Consider the following 27,409-nt stretch of genomic DNA (forward strand, 5'->3'; position numbering starts at 1 on the left):
GTCCAAAGTACTTTTTTCAGATGAAAGCAAATTCTGCATGTCATTCGGAAATCAAGGTGCCAGAGTCTGGAGGAAGACTGGGGAGAAGGAAATGCCAAAATGCCAGAAGTCCAGTGTCAAGTACCCACAGTCAGTGATGGTCTGGGGTGCCGTGTCAGCTGCTGGTGTTGGTCCACTGTGTTTTATCAAGGGCAGGGTCAATGCAGCTAGCTATCAGGAGATTTTGGAGCACTTCATGCTTCCATCTGCTGAAAAGCTTTATGGATATGAAGATTTCATTTTTCAGCACGACCTGGCACCTGCTCACAGTGCCAAAACCACTGGTAAATGGTTTACTGACCATGGTATCACTGTGCTCAATTGGCCTGCCAACTCTCCTGACCTGAACCCCATAGAGAATCTGTGGGATATTGTGAAGAGAACGTTGAGAGACTCAAGACCCAACACTCTGGATGAGCTAAAGGCCGCTATCGAAGCATCCTGGGCCTCCATAAGACCTCAGCAGTGCCACAGGCTGATTGCCTCCATGCCACGCCGCATTGAAGCAGTCATTTCTGCAAAAGGATTCCCGATCAAGTATTGAGTGCATAACTGTACATGATTATTTGAAGGTTGACGTTTTTTGTATTAAAAACACTTTTCTTTTATTGGTCGGATGAAATATGCTAATTTTGTGAGATAGGAATTTTGGGTTTTCATGAGCTGTATGCCAAAATCATCCGTATTAAGACAATAAAAGACCTGAAATATTTCAGTTAGTGTGCAATGAATCTAAAATATATGAATGTAACATTTTCATCATGATATTATGTAAAATAATGAACTTCATCACAATATGCTAATATTTTGAGAAGGACCTGTAGGTGCATAGCAGCAACCTGATGTTCCTGTGAAAGTGTGTACATGAGAAGTTTCAATGTATAGTGCATTTTTTTCCAATCCATAGAGGGTCGGGTATTTAGATATTAATGTAGCTGTTTAAAAAAATGAAAAAGGAGCTGTCTCGCCTGGGTCCAACGCTGGGGATGAACTGACCCAGAACAGGTTAAGGTCCCACCCCTTGGTCCCCCTCCAGGTTTACTGCTTGGTTCAGTCCGGGCTGCTATCATAAACAAGATGGCTGCCGTGAATGTTGACGTGCCGAAGTTCAGTTTTAACAATTTTTTAAACTAGACACCATCTACATCTTTAACCAGATTGCTCCCTGATAAGGTAAAATATTGGTAAGTGGCAAATTAGCCACAGTTTTTATTGCTGAAGTAGAAACGTGTGAATGTTGCGTCCATTACCCATCTGTGGCTATGATAGCATGTTGCTAGCTGGATATATACCTGCTGGTAAACACTGTGGTGTTATACTAGGAGTATTTTATGCCAGCTGGACCGGTTGTTTATGTAAGAGAAGAGGACGGATAAAGTGTTCATAGGTTAGTTGGAAATGACAAGTGCAGGTTTGAGGTTCCGCCATTGTTGCACCGAGCTAACGTTAGCTGCTCTATGCTAAGATGTTGGCAGTGGTTCGTGAAAAGGTAAGCTGTTATCTGAGCTGGGGGCAACACGGAGGGCTAGAGAAAGGTTTTCATGTTCGGCAACAGTTCTCTGTCCCAGTGTGCCTGGACTGGAGATGTTCTGATACAGTGGTGCCTTTTACTGGGGACGGTTACTGTCGGCATCCAATACTATCTCGGTTGGTGCCACGACCCAGGACCTGTATGGTAGCCCAGCACCATCAGCTGAGGATGTCTCACACTTCACTAGCTATTTGTTATGTTTGATTGCTGGCCAGAGTGTTTAGTGGTATGAAAAAATCAATTTCACTGCTGATCTTATTGTCCGTGGTGGACACAAATATGCTCCCTTACACCATAGCCAAGTTCTTCTAACAGTCCTAGAGTTTTCACAGCAGGTATCATTTCCCTGCTGTACTGTTACTTCGTCCAGGTTTTCCTTTAAGAGGTCACCATATCCGTTCTTCTGCCTGTATCTCCTCCTACCCCTGCTATCATTTTCTGTTACACCATCTCTTCCACTGCTACACCCCTGACCCTTTCCTTGTGTTCCTCCTTTACCAAATTCAGTATTGTTTGTCCCATATGTCCGCTGTCCCTCCTCCAAATGGGTCCAAACCTTTTGCCATGGGGGTCACAACTGTCCAGTTGAAAGTAGACGTGGCCCACAGGAATTTTATTACATTTTTATGAAAAATGCAACAATTTCTATTGTAAAAACAAGCTAAATACACAGTATTTTAATGAAACATAGCAGCCTGATTTATGTATGGAAAGGATCTGCAAATCATTTTAGATTAGAGTGTTTCCATATCAACAGCCTGGACTGGTGAACGAAATTTGTGCCGTTGAGGTATGGTCCAAATCGTTTCAAGAGCAGCAAATGGCCCCCACGATCTAAAGCCTTGTCCTTCTAACAATGGTCCTCCTGATGTACTCCTTTCTGATCAAATCTAGCTGAACATCTTCACATTTGGTTTCCTGGATTTTTGTTACACAGACTGTCTCTAAACCATACAGAACAGGTCTCACTGACATCATGTGAACCTTCCCTTTCACTCTTCCTAGACACCTGTCTCCACCTACTCCACCAATCTGAAAAGAGAGAAAAACTGAAGTTTTGTTGTAACTGTTGTTCTGTGAATTTCTGGATGACTGCCAGTTACTCTGATGACTCGGACCTTCTCCTAAGCGAAAGGATCCCAAAAACCGAACGTAGCCCCCCAGGTGCTATTTTTAGACGCAGCAGCCAGGTGGGCTACACGTCATGTATGTGAGTTTGTGTACGCTTAAAATCTTGACCTGCGCGGAGCCCAGGGAGGCATTTCCACTTTGTCTACTAACACTGGCAGTTGGGAAGGAATGAAACAACTTCTTGTTGTCAGTCAAAGGAATGCATCCATGTTCCAGTCATGTCACAGGTTTTAGTTCAGGTCACGTATAACTTCCTTATTGTCTCTAGAAGGGATGCATTAAAAGGACTAAAACTGATCAATTCTGCTGTTCATTGTGATCATGGAATGTGACAGAGCCCAGTCTCTCCTGCTGGTTGTGCTGGAAAACATAGTAGTAAAAGATTCATATTTTAATAGTTTCAAAACAATCTGTCCGCCATTTGGTGAACTCCAAATCACCAAAACAAATATTGAATTGAATCAGCCTTATTGGCCAAGGTTGTTTGCATAAACAAAGAATTGGACTTCGGTTTCAAGTGCTCACAGCGTACAGACAATAGATATAAAAAAAAAAGTGTATATATATATATATATGTGTGTGTTAGAGGTAATAAAATAAATGATAAAAAGAACAGCATGTATGTGTATGTACAGCCAGCTTTTTATATAAAGAAAAGAAGAAAAAAAAGTCAGGTTGTGGTAGTGCAAATATGCTTATTTTGTTTCTCAGCAGAATAGCTGACTACCCAGCCTGTAAGTTTAGGTGGATGTCCATGTCTTCGTAGATCTGCAGTTGTTCCATCTTTGCTCCATGTTGGGATGATGGATTGAACAGAGCTCTGTGAGCCTGTGTTAAACCTCTCCACAACGTTTTCCCTGGACTGTCTGCTGTGTTCATAGTTCCTCATGATGCTAATGTTATCTAATGTTCTCCTAAGAACCTCTGAGGCCAGAACACATATTCAGTTACACACAACTGGACTCTGTTTACTGGTTTGGTAACTTCTGAAAGCAGCTGGATGCTTATTTGATGGCTGAGCATAAATGTGTTTTTACACTGTTAAGAAAATGCATTGGGGACTTCTGGTCTAACCGTATGAAAGATGGCAGCCTAAAACCAGAGCTTTCGCCAGAAAACTACAAATAAACCCCACAAAAAGGACAATTTAGAAGTTCAATAATAAAAAAAGAAGACGTGTGATGCGTGGGGGAGATGAAATACAAGAGCTGAAGCAAGAAATGAAAAATGACCTTGCTACATATATTGAGAAGTTTAAAACCGACTTCAAATACATTTAAAGAACAAATTAACAACAAATTATGCAAAAATAGGAAGGAACTACAAGAAGGAAAGCTGGCATTGGAGGAAGTGCAAATGCTGATTGGAAAGCTTGAGGATTGGAATATAGAGACGAAACAAGCCTTGTTGACAGTCCTGGAAGAGCACCAGAGTTTGAACAAAAAGTAATAAAACACACATAGCCCAGTACATAAATACTGACTTGAATGAACTGGGAGGAGTAGTCTGGAGAGAGCGTCGCCCACTAGAGAGATTCTACATGTTACTCTGCCTCACATTTACAATGTGGAAGACAGATTTAGAAGATAGGACTGGCTGACGTATCTGATCATTGCACTTTATGTTTGAAAGTAAATCTAAACAGATGAAAGAAGAATACAACTTGGAGGCTGAATGTTAAATGATCGAGAGCTAGTGGAAAAATAAAAAAGGAAATAAAAATATATAGAAATGAAAATGAACAGGGAGAGACAGATCCCACTATATTGTGGGATGCTATGAAGACAGAAATGAGAGGTAAATTAATATCCTTTGCTTCACACAATAAAAAATAAAAACTTAAAGAATATCTGGAAACAATATCAGAACTTGAAACTTTAGAACGATTACATAAAAAAACAAATGATACAAACATATTGGCTAAAATAAAAGAAGAAATAAAATTGATAGCATATTAACAAAAGAAGTTGAAAAGAAAATTAGATTTGTTAAAACAAACTTACAATAAAGGTGGACCATATCCTTAGCTAAACCCTTCATGTAATGGAAGAAATACAAAGAGAAAAAGCTATTAGTCTAGACGCAGAAAAAACTTTGATTGTGTTAGTTGGACATTTTTTGTATTTTTGTTTGGAAAGGTTTGGTTTAAATTCACAGTTAGTAACAACCATAAAAACATTAAATCAAGATCCTAAGGCAAGAATAAAAATAAATGGTAGCCTTTTAAATTGGTCCAGATGTGACGGGCCTGCTGCCTTTCTCCAGCTTTATTCACAGTATTCATTGAACCTTAGACCCAAGCAATCAGACAAGTTGAGATGTTGAATGGGTTAAAATTAGGGACTTCCAACATAGAACTGGGTTATTCGCAGGTTAATATATTTAAAGTGACCCAACACAGGTTTACCTAAACGTATGACCCTTTTAGAATTATATGGACACCTGTTAGGATATAAACTAAACATTGGGATAAGTCCTGTCTCTGAACTATAACCCAACCACAGAAATGACCCAACAATATAAGCTTAAATGGAGTAAAAAATCACTCCGTTACTTACAAGCGACCAAGCAAAATTATATAAAACTAACTACACTCCTCAACCAAAAAATCTATGAACATAAGGAAAGATGGGGAGTCTTGATGTTAGATCTAAATGAAAGAACTGATATAATTTAGATGAAAGTATTGCCTGGAACGTTTTGTAGAGTGGGATAAGAAATTAGCAAGATTTATTTGGGACGGGGCGTAAAGCAAGAATTGGATAGTCCACACTCCAAATACCCGAAAAAAGAGGGAGGTTTAGCACTGCCAAACTTCCAAAATATTATTATGCTGCACAATTGAAACCATTGATGTGCTGGTGTCCCACTGATCGTGTAACAAAGTGGAAGGAAACAGAGCTGAATGCTGAGGGAGACCATACCCGAGCTATGATTGTCAACAAGAAAATGAGAAACAGCTGAACTCTATTACAGAATTCACTCTGGAGACCTGGTTTACAGTAGTTAGGAAATATAAAATTGAAAACGAAATAAAAAGTTTTAGTTGGCTGGCCCATGATACAAAGAAACACAAATTCAAAATGTATGGAATAGTCAGAGGCCTGACTATGTTAGCCAAATGAACAAAGAGGGAGGGAAATCAAAAGTTTTCAAAGCTTACAAAAAGAATTTAATTTGATTTTTACATGCATCTACAAGCCCAAGATTATTATCAAAAGAAAATAAGATCAGGTCTCCCAGGGAAAATAAACAAAATCACAGAAATATTAGGAAATGCATACAAGAACAAAATGAGTAAGCTTATATCAAGGCTATATCAAGGACTTATAGCTAACAGAAAAACTACAACGCTATACATGAAGGAAAAGTGGGAAAAAGAAGGAAGGAAACGACAACAATGTGGTATGATATTTGCAAAACTCGACTCAATTACGATGGTAAGATAATTAACTCTTGGGAGGGTTTCTGTACCATGGTTATTTTTGCCCTAGTTTTTCACCTTAGTGGTTGTTGCAGTCATAGAAGGAATGTAAATCTGTCCATTGTTGTGGATTTCCTCCACCATATTTCCTCCATCCAATCGTTTAAGGGGAGGGGCTTGGAATGTTGCTATATATATGTGTATATATATATATATATAAATGCATTATTCTCCTTCCAGTTCACAGCTGTGCTCTACTTTGTATAGGTCTACCACATACCAGAAGAATAAATATATGGAAATTTGTGGTTTTGTGGAAAGGTTATGAATAGTCATACTATAGACTTGCTCTATTATTTCTGTATGAACCTGTTTTGATTTGGATATAACTGAACTTCGTCATATCTTGAAAATTTAGTTTTTTTGTGAATAATAAAAAAAAAGGAAATGCAGGATATTTGACTGTCATTAAATTGGCCCAAACATTAACCACCATCTTTCATGTTTCATCTTGCAGTGCCCTTTGCTGTTTACATTCACTGATTTTTGGATCTACAATGTTTTCAAGGTAAGAAAGCAAGAAGAACAGCTAACCATATGACATATAAGAGCTCAGCACTAATGAAATGTATTCATGTTTTGTTTTGCCTTTCTTCCTAAAGTGTCTTAAATGTCATGGAGGAGTGGCTGGAGAGAGTTCAGTCCCGAAGTCCGGACCAGCTGCACTGAAACTCCTTCATCCAAAAGACATCACGGAGATGACAAAAGCGCATATGTAGGGACGTCAGCTCAGGTCTTTGAAAACAGATCCAAATAAACATCTTATTGAGGACCTGATCTTGCCATTCTCTTTTTAGTGATCTGAGTGTTTTTACACTTCAGAGCTAAACTTAGAAAGAAAGTAATGAATGATGCTGGCCATGGTGACTTAGTGTAAATGGCTATTATTCATCACCACTCAGTGACAGTATTTACTGCTCAATCTTTTCCCCCCACTCTGTTCTCCTGTCACTCCCTCTCCCTATCTCTACCCTCATCTGTTTGGAATTGCTGCCACTTGCTGACCTGTCTGGCTTCCCTACAACATGACAATGGGCTCTGGCTTGGGTATTTTAAAGCTGCTGCGAGGTGTCCGTCAGCTGGAGCTTCACCGCCTGATTCTGGCACTGATAATCTTCTGCTTGCTCTCTATGGCATTCCTAGCATACTATGTCTCTAACAGCCCTAAAATCAAGGACCCCCCACCTTTACCCTTCAGTGATTGTGGTGGAGGTGGGGGGATGCTGCTGGGAGTGAGTACTGGGGCTGCTGGTGGGGAGACGGGTGGCCAGAGGTTGCCTCTATTTCTTCCCGTGCGCCAGGGACGACTTCATGAAGTAAAGACAGTTGATAATTCCAGGACAGAGCCTGTAGTTCTGGTGTTTGTGGAGAGCATCTATTCCCAGATGGGCCAAGAAATTATTGCTATATTAGAATCAAGTCGCTTCCACTACCGCACAGAGATTGCACCTGCTAAGGGTGACATGCCCACACTGACAGAGCACAACCGTGGACGCTACGTGTTGATTATTTATGAAAACGTGCTGAAATATGTTAACCTTGATGCATGGAACCGGGACTTGCTGGACAAGTACTGTGCTGAGTATGGAGTGGGTGTCATTGGCTTCTTCAAAGCTACTGAAAACTCGCTTCATAGTGCACAGCTCAAAGGTTTCCCCCTCTTTCTACACTCACACCTGGGACTCAGGGACTACCGTATAAACCCTAGTGCTCCTTTGCTTTATATAACCAAGCCCAACCAGGTGGAGCAGGGTTCTTTGCCAGGGGATGATTGGACAATTTTCCTGTCTAACCACTCTACATATGAACCAGTTCTTCTAGCCACGCCCATGTCCTCAGATCCCCTGGCACATTTTGGACCAGGTCCTTTGCAGACCCTCTATGCCACCGTGGTGCAGGATTTGGGGCTCCACGATGGGATTCAGAGAGTTCTTTTTGGGAATAATCTCAACTATTGGCTTCACAAGCTGGTGTTTGTAGATGCCATTGGCTACCTGACAGGGAAAAGACTGTGTTTGTCATTGGACCGTCACATCCTGGTAGACGTGGACGATATATTTGTGGGCAAGGAGGGGACTCGTATGAAGGTGTCTGATGTGGAGGTGAGACTTTATCTTTTTGTTACACATGAGCCCTATATTATCAGAGGTGAATCTAACCTTCGTCTGACACATAAACAGGCTGATGTTCTGCACGTATATCTTGAAGATGAAGACTCTGAGTCTCATTGAGATTTAGCTGTATAAATAGTTCAAACAAAAAGGACAATTTTGCAATGACTATAGTTGAGTAATTTGTAGAATGATTTCTAAACTGATGTTCAAAATATGTAAAACATTTTATATTCTATATATTTTTGGGATATTGATATTGATGTCTTCCGGCAGGCAGCGGCATGCTTCTGCCGGCCACTGCCATGAATTGAGTTCCCAGCGCCGCCCAGCAGATAAAACTCCGCCCAATCATTTGAATATAAGAACATGAAATAAAAAGAGCTTCAAATGAAAAACGGGGTTAAAAAGTAAAAGTCACTGAAATATGTAAAGTAGCTTTACAAAATAAAAGTGTCACAAAATAAAACTGCATTATGAAATAAATAAATAAACCTTTAAGTAAATCAAATAATCTTGAAATGAATTAAATAAAATAAGATGAAAATTTCTTTTAGCATAATTATTTTGTTTTATTTCATGGGGATATTTATTTAATTCATTTAATATTTATTAATAATTTATCAATAGCAGTATTTATTTATTTTTGTAATTTTGAATGTAACGGCTCTCCATAATATTGAACAATCGATTTGAAGAAAATAAGAGATAGAGAGAAGGGGAAAAAAATACGCTCCAAATCAGCAGCTTGTTCCCATCGTTTACTTCAAAGAGGTGGCTGTGAGGGCCGTTTTGTTTGTGACTGACACGTTACGGGTCACTTTTGCTGATTCTTTGGTCTCAAACTCTCATGTGTGACATCCAGATTGCCAGGCAGTATGGGCTCACAGATTTTGCCATGGATACTTGAACACGACTTAACGAGACACCTCTTGTCTTAAAATAAAATAAAAAACGTGCTCTGGTCAGCGGAGAGTCTCGAGGCTAAAATTCTTCATTAGCTGAAGCAGGTGGTTCTACTGGAGGTTTCCTTCTGTTCAACGGAGTTCTTCCTCTACTTTTGGCACATGTTCGCACATGTTGGGCAGTTGCACTAAAGTAAAGATTTCGACAACTAATTTAATTAAATTCAGTTCTGTTTATTTATATAGCACCAATTCAGTACACATTGTCTCAAGGCACTTTACAAAAAAGTAAATTCAATCTACCATAATAAGACAGACACATTTCAAGCCAAATACATACATTCTAGTTTAATCCAGCAATCAAACAACGCAGTCAACTTCTGTTTATTATTGTAATTGGTAAAAAAGTTTGATGTGTTTGGAAACCCAGCAGGTATTGTGTCATTGACCTTGCAGCAATCCCTCATACTGAGCATGAATGTAGTGAGTGGGAAAAGGAAAACTCCTCTTAAACATGAGCAAACCTCCAGCAGAACCAGACAGACACAAAAATCACAGCAGCACTGATCCAGCAGTTAAAGAAAAGTAAAGCTGTCCTTCATCTAGTAGAGAAAACCTCAGCTAAGCAGATACACTCTGGGCCAGTTTTTGAGGTCTATTGGATTCAGTAAATTAGAATATTGTTGAAAAGTTAATTTCAGTAACTTAGCTCATTAAGTAAAACATTATATAGATTAACTGCACACAAACAGATGTTTTCAAGCCTTTAATTCTGTTAGATTTTCTGCTTACAGCTGATAAAAATATGACATTTAAGAGTAGAGTGTTACATTAGACCAATAAAGAAAACCTTTTTCATACAGAGCATGACTAAACATATCTGACTCAGCACAAACAACTACATTCTTCAATAAACTCACACATTGCTCCTGCTGTTTTCATACAGAGGAATTTGCTTAGGTGCTGTGCTAACAATAGCACGTTTCCTCTCTGTTTCGATATGATGTGGTGATAATTTGGATTGTGAAATAATTTAGTGCGGTTTGGAATTTGTGTGGGGATAAAACCTACAGAAAACCTTTTCTTGTTCAGAAATATAGTGCTTTGCTTTGAACCTTGCAACACTTAGTGATTAGTCTTGAAGCTGTGTGAACCTGATTGCAGCTGTAACAGAGCATTCTCTCTTTCTCTAACTTACTGTAAGTGACATTTTAAATGTTTCAAAAAGGTTTACATTTTCTACGCTGTGCACATCTAAATACGCTGTGGTTGTTCAAAATTTGCCCCTCAAAACATGGCTTCTAATCTTGCTAGGGGTGCAGCTTACATAATCGGACACAGTTGACCAGCAACAAGTTGAATCTCCACATGGAATCCATATTTGATGGTTGGATTAAAGTCACAAATGCCCCTCCTCGTGAAGTATACGTTTCTATTGGCTTTATCAAACTATTTGTAGTAGCTACTAGTCAAAAGCTTTGATTTTGAAAATCTACAACTTGTTTGTAACATGCCCTTCAGTAAGCCTAAATAACATGTACCCATCCTGCCTGAAATAACGACGCTTCCAGTCACTGGGTAGCTGTATCTGATTTACAGGTCCTTCTCAAAAAATTAGCATATTGTGATAAAGTTCATTATTTTCCATAATGTCATGATGAAAATTTAACATTTATATATTTTAGATTGATTGCACACTAACTGAAATATTTCAGGTCTTTTATTGTCTTAATACGGATGATTTTGGCATACAGCTCATGAAAACCCAAACTTCCTATCTCACAAAATTAGCATATCATTAAAAGGGTCTCTAAACGAGCTATGAACCTAATCATCTGAATCAACGAGTTAACTCTAAACACCTGCAAAAGATTCCTGAGGCCTTTAAAACTCCCAGCCTGGTTCATCACTCAAAACCCCAATCATGGGTAAGACTGCCAACCTGACTGCTGTCCAGAAGGCCACTATTGACACCCTCAAGCAAGAGGGTAAGACACAGAAAGACATTTCTGAACGAATAGGCTGTTCCCAGAGTGCTGTATCAAGGCACCTCAGTGGGAAGTCTGTGGGAAGGAAAATGTGTGGCAGAAAACGCTGCACAACGAGAAGAGGTGACCGGACCCTGAGGAAGATTGTGGAGAAGGGCCGATTCCAGACCTTGGGGGACCTGCGGAAGCAGTGGACTGAGTCTGGAGTAGAAACATCCAGAGCCACCGTGCACAGGCGTGTGCAGGAAATGGGCTACAGGTGCCGCATTCCCCAGGTCAAGCCACTTTTGAACCAGAAACAACGGCAGAAGCGCCTGACCTGGGCTACAGAGAAGCAGCACTGGACTGTTGCTCAGTGGTCCAAAGTACTTTTTTCGGATGAAAGCAAATTCTGCATGTCATTCGGAAATCAAGGTGCCAGAGTCTGGAGGAAGACTGGGGAGAAGGAAATGCCAGAAGTCCAGTGTCAAGTACCCACAGTCAGTGATGGTCTGGGGTGCCGTGTCAGCTGCTGGTGTTGGTCCACTGTGTTTTATCAAGGGCAGGGTCAAGTATTGAGTGCATAACTGTACATGATTATTTGAAGGTTGACGTTTTTTGTATTAAAAACACTTTTCTTTTATTGGTCGGATGAAATATGCTAATTTTGTGAGATAGGAATTTTGGGTTTTCATGAGCTGTATGCCAAAATCATCCGTATTAAGACAATAAAAGACCTGAAATATTTCAGTTAGTGTGCAATGAATCTAAAATATATGAATGTTAAATTTTCATCATGACATTATGGAAAATAATGAACTTTATCACAATATGCTAATATTTTGAGAAGGACCTGTATATGTATGGACTAAGACATCATCTTTAAGCTGTTTTTTAAATAGATGATCACCTCACGTCTGTAGAAGAGATCTGAATGAACGTATACCTCAATGTAGCCGAAGTAATTGTCTGCTGAAGTACAAAAATAAATAAATAAACCACCTTCTTCAGGAAATACAGTAAAAGAGACTAAACTGATATGAAGGAATCAGAGCAGCTGTCTTTCACATGTTCATCATGTGCAGTGTGTATTTTTTAACTTAGCTGTAATTTGGTTTTGACTCTGCTCTGTTATTAGCTGATTTCACTGATGATTTAAAAAATAACTACTGTCTTTAGCATACATTCTTATTGTGACAGAAATGTCACCAGACATGACTCAACCATCCTTGAAAAAAAATCCCATATCTTTATTTAAATAGGATCAAATGTCAAGATGATACAAAGATGAAAAGATGTTGGTTTCTTATTGACCACAACTACCAAATGGTTCCCTTTTTGAAATGTATTTCTTTAATAAACATTTATGTTCTACAGGTTTAGTAAAATGACTTGTACATTTCCAAGCTAGAAAGAGTTATTGCTCAGCTTTCTTTTTGTCATTTTTCACAGGCCTTGCTCAACACTCAAAATAAGCTAAGAGCACTGGTACCTAATTTCACCTTCAATCTGGGATTTTCAGGAAAGTTCTATCACACAGGTACTGAATATTCTAAGATTTAAGAAAGCCTTTTCCTCTTTAATGGTTAATTTAGCAGAATTAAACCTGAAGTTGGAGGAGATCATGTTATTTGAGTCTCATCTGTTTTTATTTGTGGGTGTTTACAGGTACTGATGAGGAGGACCAGGGAGATGACATGCTGTTGCAGCACAGGAAAGACTTCTGGTGGTTCCCTCACATGTGGAGCCACATGCAGCCTCACCTTTTTCATAATGTCAGCGTTCTGGCCGAGCAGATGAGGCTCAACAAGGTCTTTGCTCAGGTCAGAGGAGATCTAAATGGACAATGTTTGTTGACTGAACTGTTTAGTAAATATATCAGTTGGAGAAATATGCAACAATGTCTTTTAAGCTCTATTCTTTTAGCCTGGTTTGTTGTATTAAAGATTCAGGCACAGGTGGTTCACGTTTTCTGACAGAGAGGTTTTACTTATCAAAGCACTGCAGCTTTCAGACAATTTTTATATCATGCACATTTTATATTGCCAAAAATAAAAGGGAAATTACCTTTTTTGTATTATCACAAAAAGAGTAAATTAACAACTATGTTGTAACAAATCTCTGTTCAGTACAGAACTGTCCAATTCAGGTTAGAGCAGGACCTAACTTGTGAAATACCATAGTACTGAAGCTGCAAATCACATACCAACTCTAACATTATGTCTCCAGCTATACATATGTATATACTTATTTTTCTGCTGGGTTCCCAAAATGCTGAAATCCTAACAGTTGAAATCTAAGAGGTGAGGTTCAGGCGACAAACTTCCTCTTGACAAAAGAAAGCCTTAAATTCAGAGACAGACACCGGCCCAAAAATCAACAACTACACAGGCCCCTCAAGACCCCCACCACCCCTGTGGGATTTCTGTAATGTCATGATGAGTGCAGATGTGTATGTCTAAGGTGAATTACATTTGGGACAGCGGCTGGGGTGTATGAGGACCCACCTGACAGCAGAGTCTCCCCCACTACATCCCCAAAGCCCCAAGTGTCTCTAATGTATTCAAATTGAGGTGCAGGACAATGTGAAATATAACCAGGGGTGCAGGCCCCGGCAGGTGCTCCTTCCTCCTGACCCCTACTGCCAACCCAGACATACCCGCAGTCCACCAAGCCCCCCAGCCATACATACATTCTGTCATAGATCAGATGTGATTCATTGTAGCATCTAAAAGCATGAGCAGTAAGTTGCTGTTAACATGACTTCCCTATTAAAATGTAGTTTTCATTCTCTAAGATGGCCTTGTGCTGATTGCTATTAACAGTTTGTAAAGCAGTGACATATCCTAATTAGTCCACTGAACCATGTTTACATAAAAACTTACAGTTTTCCTTGTTTGGCTTTTATTGCAACGTTTTACTTATGGTTTTGATTTTGTAACTTCTGAGTAATGGCACTGAGATGGTTGGATTTTTATTTTTCTTCTATCCCACTGAGATGTCCTGTTGTGGATATGGATCCAAATATGACCCAAGGAATCTGTCAATATAAAATATTCTTGAAGCATGTCTAGAAATCACACTGTTGGCAAGCTCTGCGGTTCTTTCCCCTTTACCACCTTCTGTACACTTCTGTAGCATTTCAGTTAGTAGTGATGTAAATGTGGAAGACATTGTTCTGGATTTGTGATATCCTATCAGTCACCAGTCTTTTACCTCTTCTGTTTTCATGTCTGCTGTTCTTTGCTATGCAGGAGCATGGAATCCCAACAGATATGGGCTACGCGGTGGCTCCGCACCACTCTGGGGTTTATCCAGTTCACACCCAGCTGTATGAAGCCTGGAAGTTTGTGTGGGGAATCAAGGTGACTAGCACTGAAGAATACCCTCACCTTAGGCCAGCGAGGTACCGCCGTGGCTTCATCCACAATGGAATCAAGGTTAATTCACACTACTGGATTGATATATGTTTTATATTTATGGTCCTCTGTGTTAGTGATTGTTAGAATTTCTTCCCTGCAAAACCTTTTACTCTACTTTGAGCATTCGGTGTCCTATATGATTGCAATTCTGCTTATGTATTGTAGAAGGCAGATGCACTCATAAGACAAGTGTTTCATGTAAAAGAGTTGTTTTACAGTGTTGTCTAAAACCATGTAGTTATATCTTTCAACTATTTACACCTCACTGTCACTTGGCAAATGTTACAGTTTAACTTTTCTCGTCGCTGTTCACAGCAGCAGGTTTGTCATCGCAGCCTCTGCCCTGACGAGATTATTGTCCCCTCTCTTGCACAGGGTTCCTCTGAGTGCGTAATTGCGCATGCAGGAGGCTGAGTCTGAAGTTGTTCTGCAAGCAGATGCTTTATATTTGTGGTCCGAATGGACCCAGTGAGACTGAAGAATACATCCTGCTTGGCCTTTAATCAGAATGATGGATTACAGGCTATTGTGCAGGAGGGCAGAGCTGTGTCCAATGTGGTGCGCGCTCTCCACCATCAACCCATCGGTGCAGCTGGTTGGTGCTGCGTCTGGGCTAACGTCACCACAGAAGCACACACAGCTTGATAACTGTATTGCTCGACGTAACTCGACGTAACTCGACGTAACTCGCAACAAATTGGCCAATCAATATCAACAATATAAAAGACAGTCAAGAGGCATATGTGACTCCCATGTTATACTAAGCAGTTAGGTCTTCGAATTTCACAAACTTGTTGACTTGTGCAGTGTGTACATCTTTCTATCAACCCCAGCATCAGATTCTTCAGCAATCCGAGCACACAGATGGGTTTATCATTGTTCCTTCCTTGGGACACGTTTTGTAGATACTGTAGACCAGGAACAACTCACAGAGATGTAGGTTTGGAGATGATTCTAAGCAGTAATCTAGCTGTCACAGTTTGGTCCTGGTCAAAGTCACTAATCCTCTTACGCTCCTCATTTATTTATCTTCTAACCCATCAACTTTGAACACAAATTTACATATACGGTTCCTTGCAGAAGTGGTCACCACCCCGGGCATTCTTATGTTTTGTTGCCTCACAACCTGGAACTAAAATAACTTAAGAGTTTGCACTCTTTCATTTACAGAACATGTCTGTAACTTTGAAGATGTATTATTATTTTTATTGTGAAGCAGACAACAAATAGGCAATACCTGCTGCAAGTAACTTTGGATACGTCTCTATGAGCTCACCACATCTGGCTGCTGGGACTCTTGCCCATTCTTCAAGGCAAAACTGATGTAAATTCCTTTATGTTTGATTGTTTTTACTTGTGAACAGCAATCTTAAAGTCTAACTACAGATTCTCAATTGCATTCAGGTCTGGACTTTGACTAGGCCATTCCAGCAAATTTAAATGTTTTACCTGAAAACACTGAAGTGTTGTTTTAGCAGTATGCTTCAGGTCTGGTGTCTGGACTTCTTTAGAGAACTCCTTGGTCTTCATGGTGTGATGCCTCTTGCTTAGTGGTGTTAAACCCTCTCAGTCCTTTCAGAAAAGGTGTGTTTATACTGACAGATCATGTGACACTTAGATGGGTAATAGGCTGCACCAAAACCTTTTAGGGGTCTTCACGTTTCTAAAGTTTATTTTCAGTTTGATAAATATTTTCAGATATTTTTTCTCATTTCACTTAAGTAACTTGGTCTATTTTTCCCAGATCTATCACCTAAAATAAGATTAAAAACATATGATAGATAATAATAAAGATGATAAAGTTTCACTCACTTCACCTGTCAGCTGTCATGTTTTTACACCTGATCAGTGTATATCATACTAACTTAAATCTTAAATAAATTTAGAGCAACACATATGTGAACTAATGAAGCTTTGCTTTCTGTTTAAAGGTGTTGCCCAGGCAGACCTGTGGGCTGTTCACACACACAATCTTCTATAATGAGTACCCTGGAGGCTCAAAGGAGCTGGATAAGAGCATCAGAGGAGGAGAACTCTTTCTCACTGTTCTCTTAAACCCTGTAGGTTTACCTTCCTTATACATTGGACTTGCACATTTACTTGAGCTCACTTTATCTTAAGCCTTGCACACTCTACACTGTTTCAAAAATCGTACTGGGTTTAAAGGCGTCACATTGTGCAGGTAAGATATTATAGTCACACTGCATGCTGGAAAGTGCCAGACTGCAGGATGTGCATCATACAGATCCAACAGACACATTAGTAGGTCAGTAAATGAACAGGAAGCTGTTAATGTTCTTATTATTAAGGTCGAAGAACACCACCCCCCACCCTGCCCGCTCGCTCGCTCCCTCAATCTTGAGACCAGAGATTTTCTTCACGGCCAAAGATTTGGTTTAAAATGACTAAAAATCATAGTGTGAACCTGAAAAGTCTAAGAGAAGAAAGTTAGTGTTGTCCACACATGGAGAAAATTGTTGGTACCCCCTGGTTAATGAAAGAAAAACCCACAATGGTCACAGAAATAACTTGAATCTAAAAAAGGTAATAATGAATACAAATGCTATGAAAATGAACAAATGAAAGTCAGACATTGCTTTTCAAACATGCTTCAACAGAATTATTTAAAAAAATAAATTCATGAAACAGGCCTGGACAAACATGATGGTACCCCTGAAAATAATGTGACCAAAGGGACGTGTTAAATCAAGGTGTGTCCATTAATTAGCATCACAGGCGTCTACATTCTTGTAATCAGTCAGTGGGCCTATATATAGGGCTACAGGTAGTCACTGTGCTGTTTGGTGACATGGTGAGTACCACACTCAACATGGACCAGAGGAAGCGAAGGAAAGACCTGTCTCAGGAGATTAGAAAGAAAATTATAGACAAGCATGTTAAAGGTAAAGGTTATAAGACCATCTCCAAGCAGCTTCAGGTTATTTTTTAAATAAAAACAGTAAAATGGAAATAAACATCCAGATTACAAGACTAGAGAGCTAAATGACATTTGCATTTGGCCTTCAGTTAAACCAGTGTTGAGAATCATAAAATAATGAAGAGATTAGTAGAAATGTGCACTAAGATGCAGATCATTTAGGTGGAAAGGGGAGAGTGGGCTGATGTCCCTGGTGTTTAGCCTGATGAGCTGTGGATTCTGTTGTGGGGAGTTCAGGGCCACTTGTACTACAAGCTGACATTGATTTCCCTCAATCACGCATGACATCGATGAACAGTGAAGGTGCACCAGACTCAGTTCCAACTGTAATGTGTAAAATCACTGATTGTTAAAGATTTCTCATCTGAAGCAGTAACATATTATTTCAAATAAAAATGTTAATATAAGAGCTGTGGTCATCAGAGACTCCCTAATGGAGAAGTTCAGCAGGAATGGTGGTTCTATAGAATACAGCTTGGGATTTCTGATCCTTTTGGGACAACAAAAAAAGTCTTAAATTCAGCCTGATTAAACGTTTTACTAATTAGACAAAGGTTTGTCAAATAACAAATATTATTTCATAGAATCAGCCAATAATGTAGAATATTTCTGTCCATGCTTAACCTGTGTAGTTTCAGATGTACCAAAAATGTAAAAATGGCATTTATCTTTTTTTTACAATTTGAATAAAGGTTTCACAATTTATTTATAGAATCTGTATAAAATAGTTCCAGTTTGAACCGTCAATGTAATCTGAATTCCAAACCAGTATGGATCAGCTTCAGTCCAGTTTAAGAATTTGCTCTGAATGCAGATTAGATGTTATAACAGCACTGCTCTTGTTTAGCCCAGTTAAATCAAGAACAACCAGAAAATGGAGAATAACAATTTAATTCCTCAGTCAAATAGACTGCTGATCTCCCATTATCATATGTAATGTTTCAGTTGTTCTGTGCAATAATGTATAAATAATCTTATACCTTTTAAAAATATGTCTTTAAGGAAGATAACATTACCTGTATGTGGTACTGTTTATGTTTTGAGATAAACTACTGGGTTTTGCTATATTACTGAATGAATGATGTGTTAAAAAAAGATCTTTTATTGATGCAGCTCTGACAATATTAAAGAATTACCTGATTTGGAATAATGACTTCTGTCCAGAATTATTACTATGATTGCTCATCTTTTGATCCTCACTGTTTTCTCCCAATTTTTCATCTGACTTATACTCTCATGTTCTGGCCATGCAATACAGATAAGCATCTTTATGACTCATCTTTCGAACTATGGAAATGATCGTCTTGGTCTGTACACCTTTGAATCTTTGGTGAAGTTTGTCCAGTGCTGGACCAACCTCAGGCTCCAGACCGTGCCCCCAGTTCAGCTTGCTGAAAAATATTTCCAGATCTTCCCAGAAGAAAGAAACCCACTGTGGCAGGTACAGTTTAAAATAAAGTAAATGGAAAAGCCTAATTGGAAATTATTTCAAAGAAACATTCTAGTCCTGTTGATTGTGTCTGATGCTTTCTACAGAATATAAAACAAAGTACAATTGTTTTTTCAGAACCCGTGTCACGACAAAAGACACAAAGACATCTGGTCTAAAGAAAAAACCTGTGACCGACTTCCTAAATTCCTTATTATTGGACCACAGAAAACTGGTAATTTTTCTCATCTCCACTTTCAGTGATTTTTTCCTCTTAATCCTTTGGATCTGCATCTCATCATTATGTTTTCTCCACAAAGGCACCACCGCGCTTCATTCATTCCTGAGCCTCCACCCAGCAATCACTGGCTCCTTCCCCAGTGCTACCACCTTTGAAGAGATCCAGTTCTTCAGTGGAGCCAATTATGACAATGGGATTGACTGGTAGAGATCACTACCACATGCTTTACACCATTGTTAGATTCTGACCGATGGTTTGCCCACACCTGAAAAGAAAATGAATATTAAAGAAAATATGGGTTAATTGTAATTGGTCCTATTTAGAGAGGTTAACTGGCCTCTCTAAATGCCTTTAGGTGTGAATGAGTGTGTGCATGGATGTTTGTCCTGGCGACTTGTCCAGGGTGTACCTGCCTCTCGCCCACAGACTGCTGGATAGGCACCAGCTCCCCCTCGACCCCGTGCGGAAGAAGCGGTATAGAAAATGGATGCATGGATGAATGGACTATCAATGCAATATTCCAAATTACTATCACAAAGTCATGTATTTCAAATATCATGCAACCGTAATGAGCATGGATGTGAATGTTTTGTTTTTGTCTATGATTTTATCAGGTACATGGAGTTCTTCCCATTCCCTTCTAATGTCAGTGCAGACTTCATGTTTGAAAAAAGTGCCAATTACTTTGACTCAGAAGTAGCCCCCAAAAGAGCAGCAGCCCTGTTACCCAGAGCCAAAATCCTGGCCGTGTTCATTAACCCGTCTGACAGAGCATACTCCTGGTATCAGGTAAGATATGTTACCAGTACACGTTCAGTGGCAGGTCAGAGGTTAAATGAAACATCTTTATTTAAAAAACAAAACAATGTATTTTCTTTCAAATTAAGCTGCAAGTCTTTGGGGCTCAGCTTTGCATATCTAGAAACCAAAATTCTTGTCATTTCATCCTTGTGAAAAAGCTCAAGCTGAATCAGATTAGAAGGAGAGTATTTTTCTTTTTAAAATGTATTTAATTGTGAGGTATTTAGAATAAGGGTTATGCATTTTGCATACACTCTTTATCTTCGGTACCGATTTGGTCCCATTGACTCCCATTATAACTACATATTTTTGATGCACTGTAATCCACATCTTCTGTGAGAATAGTTGTCAGCCTGCAGTTTTTAGACATGTATTCAGGAGAGTAATGCAGCTAATTCTGCACTTCACACACTTTTAGGTATCAATTTTCTTTTACATATGCATTATGCACTGATGGCACAGAGGTGGAAATTATTATAGTCTAGAGAAAAAAGTTGTTACAAATAGTGGACTTGGACATGATTTAATTCACTTTTATTTGGTGGGAACTGGATTTTGAACTTTCAAAAAGAGAATTTGTTCATTGATGTCACACTTTACTAAATAATCTGTTCTGCCTTAAGGCTACACATATTTTTGTCTATTAGACCGCCCAAGTTTTCTGTATGTTTTTTTATTTTTTATTATATGTGACAACAGCACCAAAGAGCCCACCAGGACCCCGCAGCGCTCAACAACACCTTTCATGCAGTGGTAACAGCAGCCCCCTCAGCCCCCAGAGCCTTGTTGGTGCTGCAGAAACGGTGCCTTTATCCTGGGGCCTATGCTTCTCATTTGGAGCGATGGCTGCAACATTACCAACCTGGCCAGGTTAAATCTGAAGCTAATTTGAAACGACATCTCTATATTTTTAGCTGTAGCTGCATTGACTTCTCTCTGCCATGTTTAATATGAGTTGTAGATGCCTCTGACTGTTTTCTGTGCATATATTCAGGTGCACATTGTGGACGGAGCCTTGCTGCGCTCAAATCCTGTACTGGTGATGGAGGGAATCCAGAGATTTCTTGGTGTTACTCCCATCTTCAACTACACGCAGGCTCTAATGTAATGTAATGTAATACACAAATCCTAACTGCAAGCAAACAATCTTACACTTACACACCAATTTTAGAAACCTGTACAATTTAAAGGAAGGGTGAATGTTTTCCTGAAACCCCCCAAACAACATTAAAGGCAGAATCAGCTTCTATTTTTAGTGTAAAATGACAACAAAGCATTGAGATTAGTGTTAATATTTTATACTGTTAAAGTACCAACTGTTTTCTTCTGCCTAAAAATGCTGATCATGTTGTCTCCATTTGTTTCAGTACTGCCAAATTATGGATTAAAGAAATTTAAAAACAAGCAAATCACTGCTCCAACAAAAAGGTTAATTAGTATATGTAAAAGAAACAAGATATCACATTTAAATTCTTTGTGTTTGGAAACACAATGGTTTATTATCATGTTAGTGCTAATTTTTGAAAACCCTAGCGATTACAAAAATGTCTCTTTTCACTGTTATTGTTGCTGACCCATGGTCTAGGCACTTTATGCTCTTCACAAATACAATTGAATCTCTTTCCTTATAATATTTTCAAGATGGATGCGGTGTTGAACGAAGGGAAGGAGGGAGTCCAGATAGTTACTATAAAAAAGAAAAATCAAAGAGCCAACTATATTTAATGAGCTTAGTCTGCCTTGAACAAGCTGTTTCTACAACTCACTAGAAGGTGTGTGCTGCATTGTTTACTAAATTACCATTTATCTGCAGGTATGACGATGGCAAAGGTTTTTGGTGTCAACGAGTGGAGGGAGCCCGGTCCAAATGTCTTGGGAAGAGCAAAGGCAGGAAGTATCCAGAAATGAGTTCTGAGGTACATCCAAATCATGTACTTCGCACCTCACATATCCGAGCATTTTTGTCACCATGGAATATACAGGGGTTGGACAATGAAACTGAAACACCTGGTTTTAGACCACAATAATTTATTAGTATGGTGTAGGGCCTCCTGTTGCGGCCAATACAGCGTCAATTCATCTTGGGAATGACATACAAGTCCTGCACAGTGGTCAGAGGGATATTAAGCCATTCTTCTTGCAGGATAGTGGCCAGGTCACTACGTGATACTGGTGGAGGAAAACGTTTCCTGACTCGCTCCTCCAAAACACCCCAAAGTGGCTCAATAATATTTAGATCTGGTGACTGTGCAGGCCATGGGAGATGTTCAACTTCACTTTCATGTTCATCAAACCAATCTTTCACCAGTCTTGCTGTGTGTATTGGTGCATTGTCATCCTGATACACGGCACCGCCTTCAGGATACAATGTTTGAACCATTGGATGCACATGGTCCTCAAGAATGGTTCAGTAGTCCTTGGCAGTGACCATCTAGCACAAGTATTGGGCCAAGGGAATGCCATGATATGGCAGCCCAAACCATCACTGATCCACCCCCATGCTTCACTCTGGGCATGCAACAGTCTGGGTGGTACGCTTCTTTGGGGCTTCTCCACACCGTAACTCTCCTGGATGTGGGGAAAACAGTAAAGGTGGACTGATCAGAGAACAATACATGTTTCACATTGTCCACAACCCAAGATTTGCGCTCCTTGCACCATTGAAACCAACGTTTGACATTGGCATGAGTGACCAAAGGTTTGGCTATAGCAGCCCGGCCGTGTATATTGACCCTGTGGATCTCCTGATGGACAGTTCTGGTGGAAACAGGAGAGTTGAGGTGCACATTTAATTCTGCCGTGATTTGGGCAGCCGTGGTTTTATGTTTTTTGGATACAATCCAGGTTAGCACCTTTCATCCCTTTCAGACAGCTTCCTCTTGCGTCCACAGTTAATCCTGTTGGATGTGGTTCGTCCTTCTTGGTGGTATGCTGACATTACCATGGATACCGTGGCTCTTGATACATCACAAAGACTTGCTGTCTTGGTCACAGATGCGCCAGCAAGACGTGCACCAACAATTTGTCCTCTTTTGAACTCTGGTATGTCACCCATAATGTTGTGTGCATTTCAATATTTTGAGCAAAACTGTGCTCTTACCCTGCTAATTGAACCTTCACACTCTGCTCTTACTGGTGCAATGTACAATCAATGAAGACTGGTTACCAGGCTGGTCCAATTTAGCCATGAAACCTCCCACACTAAAATGACAGGTGTTTCAGTTCATTGTCCAACCCTTGTATAACATGGTCAATATGTTAAGTATATTGCATTTTTCAAAAACTGGCAACATTTAATGTTTTGTATGGCTTTTTCCGACAACAAATGATGCGACTAGCATTAGGAACGTCCAATTTCAACAAGTGTAGCGGAAACCAATATAGACTATTTTGAAACACTTTAAACATAGTGCAGAAAATGAATCGCTGTTATTTATATATGTTCTGCAGCTCCATGTTGTAGTCATGGTAATACTCTTGGTGTCTATACAGTGTTAAATTCACCAAAACACCTAAACTGTCTTCTATGGAGAGCCGTTTCATCCAAAACATGAAATAAAAAGAACTTGAAATGAAAAAGTGGGTTAAAAAGTAAAAGTCACTGAAATACGTAAAGTAGATTTAAAAAATAAAATTGTCACAAAATAAAACTGCATTATTAAATAAATAAATCTTTAAGTAAATTAAATAAATCTTGAAATGAATTAAATAAAAGAAGATGAAAATTTCTTTTAACATAATTTTGTTTTATTTCATGGGGATATTTATTAATAATTTCTCAATAGCAGTATTTAATTATTTATTTATTTAATTTTGAATGAAACGGCTCTCCATAGTCTTGAGCTTGCAGCTTGGACGCTGTTTGCACAGCAAGCCTGTTCAGCCTTAATAGTTGTTTCATTTTTGAAATTATTAGAAATAATACCTCAGATAACACCTGTTGCTGCCTGGAGGACAATAACAAATCATGCCATTGTTGTTTGTTTTTCTATATTATTCATCACCATGACGTCCTCACTGCCTGCCGTGAGCGAAAGCTTCTTGGTCTCTACAGTCTGTCTCAGGCGTAGCATCAAGGACTCTGAACTTTCATAGATTGGTGTCGGCCCCTGTTTTTAACTTCAATATGTTGAAAGTAATTTGCAGGTAGAAGGCCTGAAGAGTTCGTTTTAATTTGTTTCATTTTATTTAATCATGCCTAGTTTATTTTTATTACTGTTCTGTGGTAAGAAACCAAACTTACCAAGCATACCAAATCATTCACACAAAAGTCACGGATGTTAATCATTAGGATGGAGATTTTAAAGTTTTAAATAGTTGGTGTATTATTAGTGTTGTTTTAACATGACTTAAAATAATTAGTGATGCTTTCTGTAGAACAATTTGCTCTCATGTTGACTGATGTTTCTGACCTTGTCTTGCCTGTGTGTGTGTGTGTGTGTGTGTTTTGCTTTTCTCCAGTCACGTGCCTTTCTAACAGAGTATTATCGTGACCACAACATGGAGCTGGTGCGACTGCTGAATCGGTTGGGCCAACCACTTCCATCCTGGCTTCATCAAGAACTCCAGAGTACCCGCTGAAGGCCACACACAAGATGGAATCTGTGGTCAAACAATTTCACCCAACAAAACTTCTTACTAAGCTACATTTGAGCTTATTTTACCAGTACTCCTGATAAAGGGGGAAAAAGACAACAGTATAACCTGAAGTCTTTAACTGTTGGTATTTGGTAGATCCATGAAGACTCTCCTGTTCTGTTGCCAACCTCCTTCAAGCACCAGGTACCTCAGTCTGTGCCTAGGACTAGGACTAGGACTAGGACTAGGACTAGGCCGGCACAGGACAAATCTGCTGAATCAAAGATTCATAGGGACCAACAGGTCTCAAGCTTTAAAGACAGATGAGTCAGTGATAATGTGAAGATTCAATTGAATACTGAAACTATGTGGGTTATATTTATGGAACAACACAAGGGTTAGCATGCAGAGACATACTGTTGCTCCCACAGAACAATAGCAAAGGTTTGTGGTCTGATGAGAAACACAGAGACAGGTTAAAGCCAACAGTGTACACACAGCCAATGTCCTCATCCACTTTTCTCTCTTAATCACCAGTTGTACCTGATAGGCCGTAGGGCTCTAACTGTGGACTAATGGAAAACAAAAGCCTCTGCAGGGATGTGATAAGGAACCATAGACCAAGCTGTACACACATAATTCTAACTGGCCAACAAGTGGGGATGCTTTATTCCCCTTATACTGAACACTCTAGTTTGTTTTGGATTTGAATAAAATAAAACGGTTCAGTATCAGTGGCGTCAGTGTTGTGATGGGTCGAGTAGGGCACAATCATTTCTACCCCTATAATCAGCATCTACAGCATCTGGGAGTCCACATGCAATCTCCCTTGCTCAGTGTTAATACAAAGGATAGACAGAAAGGCTAATGCACACAGAAATGAAATAGAATATGGGTTTTGTCAAACAGGAACCAGAATTAACTGTGCTGGTGGTTTTACAGCACCAGTTCTTCCTGGTTCCACCAGTGAGGCACTCACTCTAGCGACAACAAAAAATCATACAGATCTATCTCAGCACCAGCTCTGCTGGGCCAGAGGAACAAACCACTTTCATCAGAGACTGGAGTTGGCCTTATGGAGACCAATTCATATTTTTATGAACAGCATGTTAAAACATTTGACCTGCAAAATGTAAGACAAAAGCAACAATTAAAACGTGGATTTTGCTGTTGAACAGCATGGGTCTATTATCTCTTCTCTTGCTGTTTGTTTTAATTAAGTCCATCAAGTAGTGAATGTAAGTTGGTGCTCCAAATAGAGCTATTGTCATAACTGCTGTGTTCTGCTGAATTTATGCTTCTTGACCCATTTTTTTAAAACACTTTCAGGTCTTTAGTATCACCAGCTGGCGTCAGTCCTGTCTGATACGATGTGTATAAGTTCTGTTTATAAAAGCTGATCAGAGATGGGAAATCTCGGTCAGCTGGTCATTTTAAAGGGTGCTCACAAAAATTAGTATTGAGAAATAAAATAGTAGAATATCTGTATCGGAGTAACAAATACAGTTGAATTGTGCCCTTTTACTAAAATTCTGGCTCAGAAATGATGTTGGAGAATTTTGTTACAAACCTCTGGTTGGAGTCCACATTCAACCTGCGTCCGTTGTAAACCTGTGCAAGTACTAACCTGACAAAGCCTTTCAATTGCTTTTTTAAAGTGAGTGATAGCAGAAAATACAACTGAACCACCTTAAAGAGGAGAATACATACACAAGAGCAGCTATGTCACAGTAAATTATTATGAATTCAGCATACTACTTGACTAGAACATCTGGTTTGGCCTGGGCATGCTGGCCCAAAACGCTGAAGTGCCACTGGTCACTATAAAATCATGTTCTACCTTTGAAAAGTAAAGTCCAGCTCTGGTCCAGGGTCTGCCCGATATTAAATGCTATTTTCACATTTATTTTCATAAATTTTTACATTGGACACGACTGTTACAATAAGTTTTATGTCATTGTGTTTTACATAAGTTGATGTTGGGGAATGTATACCATAAGTTTCAGAAGATTGTCAAATACTACAATACAGATGTAGCAGTTCAAAAGATATATGTAGCTGAAAGAAATGTACTATTTCTGTTTATTTGCTTAGTGGTCATTTCAGTCTAATCTTGATATAATCCCTGGCTGTAAAACATTACCATGGACCAGAGCTGTTTAAACCTAATGTGTGGCAAATAAAACCTTTTCCTGAAAACACCTTTTCTTGACTTTAATGTTAATTGCTATTAATTAAAAGAAAGAAAACAAAATGTTATGTTAGTAAAAAAAAATGGACAAGAATAAAATTATCATGCACTTCAGCTTATGTTTTCTTAGAGTGTTTCAAACTGGTTGCATGAAAAACAATGTTAAACACTACAATACAGATGTATAAAATGGACAAACTGCTTTCCAAAGTTGAGTGTCCCCTTTGAGGTGGTCTCAGAGGGACTCAGTAAAATCATTGCTTTAGTAGCCACACAAGACTTTGTCACATTTGTACTGCCCCAACATGGAGCACTTTCTGAGTCTATTCAAGACTGTGCTCAAGGTAGGGTAATAGAACTGATATTTTAATGTGTTTATCAAGTTTGGAAAAACATGTATCAAGAAATCCCATATTGACTAAAATACAACAAGACTACCCCAACAAATAGCACTTACTGTATTCAGAAATCAAGTCAGTGCTAGTCTTAAGGTAACCTTGGTTTCAACTTAATAATCACAGCAGATTTTGTCCTTTTTCAGTGGCTCCACAGGACCACTATCCATGTGTAGTCAAGACTATGCTCAAGTTAGGGTAACATAGAATGTATTTGAATGTGTTTTGAAACTATTTAAAAAATCT

The 27,409-nt window shown here is 39.2% G+C and overlaps 1 protein-coding gene across 1 annotated transcript; it reads left to right on the forward strand.

Annotated features, from left to right (window-relative positions):
• The first annotated feature begins 1,061 nt into the window (after positions 1-1,061).
• On the forward strand, positions 1,062-26,778 carry ndst2a (N-deacetylase/N-sulfotransferase (heparan glucosaminyl) 2a). The gene is made up of 15 exons (XM_047351416.1): positions 1,062-1,212; positions 6,643-6,693; positions 6,788-8,287; positions 12,621-12,708; positions 12,837-12,991; positions 14,423-14,608; positions 16,522-16,650; positions 18,787-18,969; positions 19,096-19,192; positions 19,278-19,401; positions 19,813-19,987; positions 20,699-20,869; positions 20,994-21,103; positions 21,813-21,915; positions 24,461-26,778. Exons 3-15 carry the CDS (start codon positions 7,211-7,213, stop codon positions 24,578-24,580), a joined length of 2,718 nt encoding a protein of 905 aa, XP_047207372.1. The 5' UTR covers positions 1,062-1,212; positions 6,643-6,693; positions 6,788-7,210; the 3' UTR covers positions 24,581-26,778.
• The last annotated feature ends 631 nt before the right edge of the window (positions 26,779-27,409 follow it).

The sequence above is a fragment of the Girardinichthys multiradiatus genome, chromosome 22 (genome assembly GCF_021462225.1).
Source record: "Girardinichthys multiradiatus isolate DD_20200921_A chromosome 22, DD_fGirMul_XY1, whole genome shotgun sequence".
Taxonomy (NCBI): domain Eukaryota; kingdom Metazoa; phylum Chordata; class Actinopteri; order Cyprinodontiformes; family Goodeidae; genus Girardinichthys; species Girardinichthys multiradiatus.

Excerpts from the sequence above, each read along its gene's own strand:
- ndst2a (XM_047351416.1), top strand. The coding sequence starts at position 7,211 with ATGACAATGGGCTCTGGCTTGGGTATTTTAAAGCTGCTGCGAGGTGTC. Across the intron at positions 21,104-21,812 it reads AACTACACGCAGGCTCTAAT|GTATGACGATGGCAAAGGTT; the intron begins GTAATGTAATGT and ends ATTTATCTGCAG. Across the intron at positions 21,916-24,460 it reads ATCCAGAAATGAGTTCTGAG|TCACGTGCCTTTCTAACAGA; the intron begins GTACATCCAAAT and ends GCTTTTCTCCAG.